The sequence below is a fragment of the Hyaena hyaena genome, unplaced genomic scaffold (assembly GCF_003009895.1).
Source record: "Hyaena hyaena isolate Hyena2069 unplaced genomic scaffold, ASM300989v1 scaffold_156, whole genome shotgun sequence".
NCBI classification, from domain to species: domain Eukaryota; kingdom Metazoa; phylum Chordata; class Mammalia; order Carnivora; family Hyaenidae; genus Hyaena; species Hyaena hyaena.
This window is the reverse complement of record NW_024080788.1, coordinates 1,244,934-1,254,569: the sequence shown is the minus strand read 5'-3', so window position 1 is coordinate 1,254,569 and position 9,636 is coordinate 1,244,934. Positions and strand designations below refer to the sequence as shown.

The window sequence follows — 9,636 nt, the reverse complement described above, 5'->3', positions numbered from 1 at the left end:
TGTTGTAACATATGACAGGACTTCCTTCTTTTTTAATCCCAAATAATATTTCATTGCAGGTACATACCACATTTTTTTTCTCTTTGTTTTTGACCTGTGGTTACTAGAGGGGATTGACAAGAAAATATATTTTCTATTGACCCAAAAGAAAAGGTGATCTTCTACTCTGAGATATTTCAGAATGGTTTAGGTTCTAGAGACTAAGAGAAATTATACTTAGGGCAAGGGAAACTAGATTAAAAAAAAAAAAATCAGTGATAGGGCTCCTGGGTGGCTCAGTCTGTTAAGTGTCTGGCTTTGGCTCCATCATGATCTCTCCATCTGTGAGTTTCTGCCCTGCATCAGGCTGTGTGCTGACAGCTCAGAGCCTGGAGCCTGCTTCACCTTCTCTGTCTCCCTCTCTCTGCCCCTCACCTGCTCATATTCTGTCCCTCTGTCTGTCTCTCTCTCTCTCTAAAATGAATACACATTTAAAAAAATTGAAAAACAAATCAGTGACTACATGAGTAATGCCTTTTGCTATACCCTATGAGCATGAGAAACTATTTTATACTGCTTCCAGCTGAGCAACAAGGGCCCATAATCAAAAGCTGTTCACATTCCAAAGGCCTCTTATCGTAGTCTTTTCACTGCCCTACTCAGTACCTCAGTCCTGCCTCAGTACCTCATACCCTCAAAATAGCTCTCTTGAGAAAAGAAATTTTAAAGTAGGGCAAAATGAATAAATAAGGAAAGGGATAAATAAGAACTGTGCCAACACAGAGCCCTTGTGAGATTTTTCATGTTTATGGAGAAGCTGAGTCCCACAGTAACCTCGGGCCCTTCTTCTTGGTATTGGTGGACTCCGGTGTTCATTTGCATTAGATTGTTTGAGGTCCTTCAGAGACAGTCATAACCTTTACTTCAGTGAGTTATCATGAAGGAATCTGAAGTATCCTTGCATTATTAGCATGATCGTTATTTTTTTTCAGTTGGCCTAAGGAGCTATTATTAAATATGTAGCCATAACGTGTACTTAAAATCTCCAAGTAAACTAGCATTTAGCTTTTAAGCATGTTAAACACCTCACAAGTAACTTCTCCTTAAAATGATCACAATAAGAACCCCAGCACTTAAAAAAAAAAAACTGCGGTTTTTGGTAAACTATGCCAAATATAGCTTGAAATTGTAAATAATCCCTCAAAAGCGATATTAGCAAATTAATTGGTGTGTGAACAAAGAACTCTTTCTGCCCCAGCATGAATGTTGCCTTTATTTTTTTCTCACAAGTATGATTTTAGAAAACATCTGTAGTTCATGTTGACAAATGACAAAGCGGGAGACGTGGTAAAACACTTTCGGTCAAGGCCAACAGGGGAAAAAAAATTGGGCTGCGAGAGCGGCCAGCGGGCTTGAATGCCTAGCTTTGCCTAGCCTCTTTTTTTCCCCAGTCTTTAGGGAGCGGGGGCCTCACCGCCCCACCCCCCTTTCCCTGGCTCTGGTTACAGCCTTCCGAGTTGAACAAACTTGCTGCAGGCGGATTGGCGACCAGGAGCTCTCCGGCTTGGGCGTTGTATTTATTAATTTATATTCCGCGGGGCCCTGGCGAGGGCCGCTCCTTTGTATCCGGCAGCCGCTGCCTGGGCCCCGGGCCCCGGGCCCCGGCGGGGAGCGCGCCCCCCGCGTCCGCTCGACCCCCAAGGCCAGCACGTGCTGCACCCGCCCGCCAGGCCCGCCGAGGGGGCGGGGGCCCCGGCTTTCCTCCTAACTCACTCTCCGCCAGAAGGAGGAGCAGCGGCAGCAGGAGGCGACAGCTGCCCGGCCCGGGGAGCGCGGCAGAGGGGGCTGCAGCGCCCGGGCGGCGGCGGCGGCGGCGGGCCGCTCGGGATGTTCCCGGGCACTTCCTGACTGGCTGGCAGCGCGCACACGGTCCGACTCGCACGTCTCCGGGCCCCCGGCCGCTCGCTCGCCGGCTCGCGCGGGCCCGCTCTGCGTCGGCCGCGCCGCGGTGGAGGCGCGCGAGGGGGACGCGGCCGGGGATGAGCTGACTGCGGGGGAATACGCCGCCGCCTGGCCCCGGGAGGCCGCGAGGAGCCGCTTTTCTCCGAGTCGCCGCCCTGCCCTTGGATTTGAAATCATGTACGTACGCGTCGCGGTCCTGCCATTGTCTGTCTCTACCCCGGCGCACGTCTTGCTCCCCAGCGCGGGGGGTTTCGCTCCACCTCGCAGCGCGCTGCCCCCCGTACTTCCTGTTCTGATTAAAGAGATCCTCGCGCTGACCACGCGCCTCTCCTCCCCCCTCACCCCGTCTCTGTCGTGTAGGTCCATTCACATCGTGGCGCTCGGGAACGAGGGGGACGCGTTTCACCAGGACAATCGGCCGTCGGGGCTCATCCGCACTTACCTGGGGCGAAGCCCGCTGGTCTCGGGGGACGAAAGCAGCTTGTTGCTGAACGCCAGCAGCACGGTCGCACGTCCCGTGTTCACCGAGTATCAGGCCAGCGCGTTTGGGAATGTCAAGCTGGTGGTCCACGACTGTCCCGTCTGGGTAAGGGGCGGCAGCTGCTCAGTGCAGAGGCTGGTGGAGCTTTTCTTTCATTTGTTTTCCTCCTCTCCCTGTTCCCCCTTTCGTGGATGTGACCGTCTGGGTCACCTGAGTAGAGTTTTAAAACATCTTGGGGAAAATCTTCGTTTTCCTTTGTTTCACAGGGCTGGGGGCAGCCCGGTCAGAGAACACTCTCAGAAAGGCAAAAAGCCCCAGTGGGAAGTCGGAGCGCTTACTCTTTAACACTTGACGACTGTAGGTTGTCCCTTGGTACCTGGCAGCTGAATGTGACAACCCAAGGGACGGGGTCACTAAGTTTCTCCGGCAGAGAGCAATGTTTTTTCATGCCTGCCCTGTGGGTGATAGTGTAATATTAGTGTTCTAAAAATAAAGTCCCCTGAAAGCTCCACACAAGCAAAAATAAATTTCACTGAAGCTGTTCAGAAATAGGACCCCTGGAAAGGAAAGGAAGAGACAGGGACCGAGAATTAATTTTAAAGCACTACTATCCACCTTTGAAAATTTTAATTCATGTTTTTAATTCTAATAATGCAGGTATTATTGATATATTAGCCATTTGTTTTCAGTGGCTCATAAATCAGAAATAATAATACTGCTTGGAATTTTCAAAAAGCTTTAAAATTTGCATAATTAAAATAAATTGTAATAAAGTCAATAAAATTCTAATCTGATTCTTGAGTGTTTGATAAATGAGAAAGGAATCTACTCTCTGACACGTAAATATTTTCAGTACACAATAATGTAATGGGTACGCAATAACAGTAATAATCTTAATGTTTTCATTTAATCTTGAAAATTTCTGACTCTTTACTGGTATTGGAGTTATAATAGTATAACTAAAGCTAATGATTGTATTTTGTAACAGAAGAAAGCTGAGTGTCTGAAAAAGAAAATATAAATTCTCATTATGTGAGATTTTATGTTTAAATAGCAATCTTAAAAAACTAGGTGCTATGGGGAACTAATACATTTTCTAAAGAAATGTATGGAATTATACATAAGAAAATATCCTATGCAAATTATGGAAAGAAAAGATCACTATAGCCCAAATAAATTTTCGGTTAAAGGATATTTATGTTAATGAACTAAAATAATTGCAAAACAGGTTTTTCCATTACCTGGGTGGTATTGAACTCCCATTTATGACAGTGACGATGCCAGTCATAAGAAGCATTGATAAGGAACTTAATGCTGGAATCTATGCAAGCAAACAGAACACTTTTTTTTTTTTTTCACTTTGGCCATTTCATTGTGAAAGATAGTACAGTCTAAAAACTTACTGGTTTTACTACAGGCAGTGGAACAAATTGACTGAGTAGAGTAAATAAATGTAGGGAAAATAAAATAAGCTGAATTTGGATGTTAGGATTACTTTTCCTGTTTTTTCTTTGAGCTGTTAGCTCTTTCCTGTTTATGTTGATAATTTAGCTAAAAAACAATACTTGTGATCTTACGTGTCGTAGGAAATGAATGGATTAAAATAAGCCTCTATAGTCTAGATTTTTGCCACAGACTGATTGTTGCATTTTATTATGCTAATATTAACCTTTTGTTTGTTTAGACTCTGGCCCTGTTTAAAGCATTGAGTTTATAACCAGGTACACTTTTTGGGGTTATCATGATCTTCAAACGTAAGGGGATATATTTATAATTTCTGTTTATAAGGTGCTTTTCTTGGTGGTAAGTGAAAGTCCATCATATATACTCAAGTGGATTGTATTTATCAGCTGATACTTAATGTACCGAAACTGAATATTCAATATAGCAGAGCAGATAGAGCGCGGATTTTGACAGCAGAAGGGCCTGGTTTCGGATCCCCACATTGCTACTTAGTGATTTTCCTTGGTAAGTCAGTTATCCTCTCTTAGCCTCATTTTTCTTGTGTATAAAATTTAAAAAGTCCCTGCCTTCTAGAGCTGTGCTGAAGAGTAAATGAGTAGTACATGTAAAGTTCTTAGTATAGAAGCTGACATGCAGTAGGTAGGCAGCAAGTGGTAGCTCCTATAGTAAGGTGTTTATTACAACTTCAGTACAACCCTGTTTCCCTTACAGTAAGCAAAAGTTTTCCTATACATCTTTCAATATTCTCACAAATGTAGTACACGGAGGCAGTAGTGTTAGTACTTAGAAGCACTAAGTGGAAAGTACAAGGCAGTACTTTGCAGCCCCACTGTCAAGGAGAATAAAATTGTTTTGCTATAAAAATTTAGATTATTTTAAAAAGAGATGATTTCCATTCTCCAAAGGTGGCTCCAAGCTTTGCATTGCATAACCTCCTAGAGGAAATCCTGGAAGTGATTTACAAGGGGTGGGAGAATTTGATTTCCTTCATATTTCTAGAAACTAGGGGAGTATTTTCTCTTTCACACAGTTTAACTAGGATTGTGGTGTTATTTCCTTGGAATTGGAATGAGACAGTTTGTGCTTCTCTTGTTTCTTCTGTAGATTGTGGCCGTACTCTGGATCCTTGCAGTATATATACTTGGCACTTTTAAATTAACATGTTTCAGGTTCATTTTATGTAGTTCATTATTTAGGATGTCTCTCTCAAACCCACCCTTCTTTTTTTGTGCAGTTACATTATTTTATTTCTAGATCTTTTCCTGTTTACCAGAAATATTCCACAAAAAGCAGTGAGGTAATACATGCACACTTCTCTTGTGCAGGATTCGATACTCTGATGTTTTAAAGATATAATTATTTATAGTCTTTATATCCTCAGTACAACGTGATAATGATGCCAAAACCCATTTTCTCCTGACATTTCCCTCTCAATGTCTCCTTTTCCCCCAGTACACTTCTCCAGTAATGCTGGAATTTTCAACTATTTGGAATGCAAAGAGCAGTTACTTTTGATTTGTTCTCTCAGAGTTAAATGGTCGTTTAATGTTGATCCCACTTATTTTTAGTTGTTATTTTTTTAAGACCATTCATCTGACTTTGTTCTCTTTCTTTGTTGTACTTATATACCCTGTTATGCTTGTTTACTTTGAACTTGGATACTATAACAGATACATTTGGAACTGAATGAGTTTGTGGTTTGGGATTTGGAAATGAGCATGAGTGTAGAGCTCTGCTGGGAAGCCTTCACATTTTCTTGATCTGTGTCCCACTTCCCTTCTCCCCCCTCTTCTACCCTCTTTCAAGTTTAAGACTTTGCCTTTGGTGTTTATATCCCCATAGTTTGCCTGGTTTTCTTTGTTGGTTTTTTTTTTAATCTTCCTTTTTCAATGCTCCCACTTTCAATAGGCTATTCATATCCAAACATTTTGCAGTTCCTATTACTCTGAGAGTACTCTTAGGAAAAAGGTAGGTTGGGGTGGGTATAGGAAATTGGGAGAGGCTTTGCTGGGGATGGTGGAGGTACTGGTGAGAAGCAGCTCTCTCTGTTAAGAGCATTGGTGTGTAACACTTCTCCAGAATTTTCCATCATAGGATAAAAGGTCTGTCACATGGATTGTGACGGATTGATTCCAGCATTATTACCCTGCTTGGGGCTCATATTTTAAAGTGCAAACTTTCATAGCCCAACAGTTTTTGGACCTGTTAGCCACATCTGACTATTTTCTTAATCTAGCCATATTGTATCCTGGAAATACGTAGCAAAGGCCACAGGAAAGGACAAATAATGATTAATAGTTAACTAGAATATGAGAAAAAAAGATACTAATGCATACTTAGCTGTGGTATTAAGATGTATAAGCATATTTTTCTGATGCTACTATTCCCATAAAAAACTTGAAAGATACTTTTAAAGTATTAAAGTTTTTAAGGAGAAGGGTTCATAATAAACTACTTTTGGCCCTGATTCTATATAGAAGTATTATTAACTGTAGTCCAAAAGTAAAAATTTAAAAATTGAAAGGTTTATCCTGAATTTTTAGTTTATATAAGCCAAATACAGGAATTGAAAATCTATTCTTTACCATGTTTACACTGTATGATACGTAGTATCTTTTTATGAAACATACGTCCCTACTATGTACACACATACACTATACATATACAGTATGGCCCAAAGGATGGATAAAGTTGAAAAGTATATTATAAATTTTGAAAATATGAATAAAATATATGGAACTCCACAGAATTCATAATGCATTGCCATTTTCAACACTTAAACACTCCTGCAGTGTCTAATTGGGTCACAGAAAATCCTTTGAAGTTTCCTTACTCATCCTGATGCTCTGGCATCTAATGCCATAGTGTTAACATTTTTACACTTCTTTGGTGATAAAAGTATGGCATAATTTTGAAACAAAAGTGCCTATTTTAAACTACAAATGTTGAAAGAGATTGCTTATTTCATCAGATAGACTGTGATTCCTAGATCTGTTTTACAGTACATCTACACTGTTGTCTAGCCTGAATGAATACATAAAAATTGAAGAGTTGGTAGGTTTCAAACATTTTTAATTTTAGGTAGTTACTTGTTTAAAAATAAATTCTTTTTATGAATTCTGAAAATTGTAGCAAAAATTTTATTGTGTTACATTGCACTTGATGATTGATTTGAAGACCAGTAGACTAAAGAGAGCTCTTTGCATTTTGGTTTAGGACATTTTTGACAGTGATTGGTATACCTCTAGAAATCTTATTGGGAGTGCCGACATCATTGTGATCAAATACAACGTAAATGACAAGTTTTCATTCCACGAAGTAAAGGATAATTATATTCCAGTCATTAAAAGGGCCTTAAATTCAGTTCCTGTAATCATTGCTGCTGTTGGCACCAGACAAAATGGTAAGTATTTAATTTTTTTGTATGATAAGAATGCAGGTACCATGTTAATTTTAAATGGTGCTAAGTTTATTAATGATTAATACGGGGCTTTTGGGAAGAATAAAATCACTGCGTTCAATGCCAGCTGTTAATGTCTTCATCGCAGGATATGATAGTGAGACCTCAAAGGAAAGTGTCACTGACTGCTGCTGTGATTCTGATGGGTACAGATTTGTGTTCTAAATTGTTCTTCAGTAGTGAAGGAAGTCAGTACTTGTGTTCTTTTGATATAGGAGAAGTATGAGGCTGGCGTTGAGTCCTGGAAGATTCTGACATTCTAAAGCTCTGTCCAGTGGGAAGGATAGAGTGTCGGCAGAAGGAATTGGGCTTAGGTGCAGGATTTGTAGGTAGCTGGTAATGAGTGAGCTGTATAATACACTGTCAGTGTCAACACCACCTGAGAGAGAGGAGTGTTGACTCCGAGGCCGCTGGATTCCTTTGGGTCACCCAGTGCCAGCATTGCTACTACGCAAATCGTTGTCAGATCTCCTAGGGCCAACCTGGAATTCACTTTGATTTGGTGGTATTTTGATAGTTCTTTTTAGTGGTATTTCCTCAGTGATGCGATCTTTAAAATTTTATTCATCGATTCTTTTTTCCTTTTCATTGAGGTATAGGAAAGTAAAAGATGTAAATTTCCCTAATCCCAGAGTGCAGCTTAATGCCTTTCTACATATACATACATCCATGCAGCTGCCTCACAGGTCAAGGCTGAGAACATTTGCCTCCATTTGGAAGGCTCTCTCATGCTTCCTTGCAGTTAATACCACCTCTCCCTGGAGATAACTGCTATTCTGACTTCTAACAGTCTAGATTAGTTCTACGTATTCTAGAACTTTATACAAATGGAATTATTCCATATGTAGTATCTTGTGTCTAATTTCAGTTAGCATAATATTCTTGACATATATCCATGTTGCACTTAGCTATAGTTTGTTATTTTCCTGTATATTTTTCAGTTGTGTGAATGTGCTGTGATTTATTTATTCATTCTCCTTTTATTGATTCTTAAGTTGTTTCCCATGAATGGGATTTGGGGTCATAGTTGTAGAGTAGGTGTATGTTTAGCATTAGAAGACACAAATAAAGCAGGCTTCACCCTTCCTTGACCCCACATCCCTTCTATGTCCCTAAGTTTCTTTTTATTGCAAGCCTCTTGAAAGTCATCCACACTTCCTGAGTCCACTTCCTGACTCCCCATTTATTCTTCAGTCCACTCCAGTCTGACTTTCACAATTAAACTGCATTTGTTCTCACCCAGGGTTACCAGTTATATGCTTATTACCAAATTTGATATCCATTTACATTTAATTTACCCTTTGATTTATATTTTAATAACAGTTCATTCTTTGAAGTTATTCAAACACATCTCTCCCTTCATTTAAAAAAGCTACTTTTTTTTCTTGGTTGTTTTAATTCTCTGTCTTCTTACTGGTCAACATCCCACCCCCGCTCCATACACATATTGAACCAACACAGCCCTAGTTGTTGCCCAGGATTCCATCCTTTGGCCTCACTTCTTGCTGTTTAGGCTGACCTTGAATCTGTTAATCTGTTGCTTTACCTTTCCCTCTATAGACACTGATGAATACCCAGTCTGTTTCTCTGCCTCTAGTCTCTCTCCTAACCAGTATCTCCACAGAATCTTCCTTTTTCTGCTGAATTCCCTGCCTTGGTGAATGATGTCAAACCCTTCCATTCACCCAAACTAGAATCATCCAACCCAATTTTCCTCCCATTTCCCATATCTGGTTGACTAAAGAGCCATTTTCATTTTACATTTCAAATAAACCTCAAACTCAGTGCTTTCTCTTTTTCTTCATTGGGTTTCAGATCCTAGTCATGTAATTATCTGTCATAGTGGCCTTTTTGGCCTCAAAGGGTAGTTCCTGATTTTGTAGGGCCTGAAACTTACACAACTTTAGAGGTACTTGTCAGGAAAAAAACTACAACACACATACTCAGGAATATTTAGAATGAGAAAAGGAAGCATGATGAGTTGCAAATCTAAAAAGCTGTCAAATACCACAAACATTGCAAAAACATTTTTATTATTTAACAGCTTGACTTTTCTTTAATTTTCCTTATATTTGCTGACTGTGCAATCTTTGACCACTTCTTCCTAAGATAACTGCTGTTGTTATTTTTCTCCGTAGAGAAGAAGATGAGACTGAGTCTTTCTTCCAGCGTATTTCTTTGCTATTCACATCTTTTCAGTGCTGGGCATTATAGTTTGTGTTGTGTTCCTCTTTCAGCTTGGCATCTTTGTCTTCAAGACGCCAAACACGTCTGCACATTGGGTGACAGA

At 40.5% G+C, this 9,636-nt stretch overlaps 1 protein-coding gene across 2 annotated transcripts in view; it reads left to right on the top strand.

The window, feature by feature from the left end:
• The first annotated feature begins 1,781 nt into the window (after positions 1-1,781).
• RHOBTB3 (Rho related BTB domain containing 3) overlaps positions 1,782-9,636 on the top strand; it is a 61,505-nt gene continuing 53,650 nt past the window's right edge. Inside the window, exons 1-3 of one of the 2 annotated variants that reach the window (XM_039239400.1) lie at positions 1,782-2,118; positions 2,302-2,527; positions 7,103-7,289. In XM_039239400.1, the coding sequence (XP_039095331.1) occupies positions 2,117-2,118; positions 2,302-2,527; positions 7,103-7,289 (415 nt within the window). In that variant the 5' untranslated portion in view covers positions 1,782-2,116. The remainder of the gene's footprint in view (positions 2,119-2,301; positions 2,528-7,102; positions 7,290-9,636) is intronic. The other variant, XM_039239399.1, reaches the window with a different exon arrangement.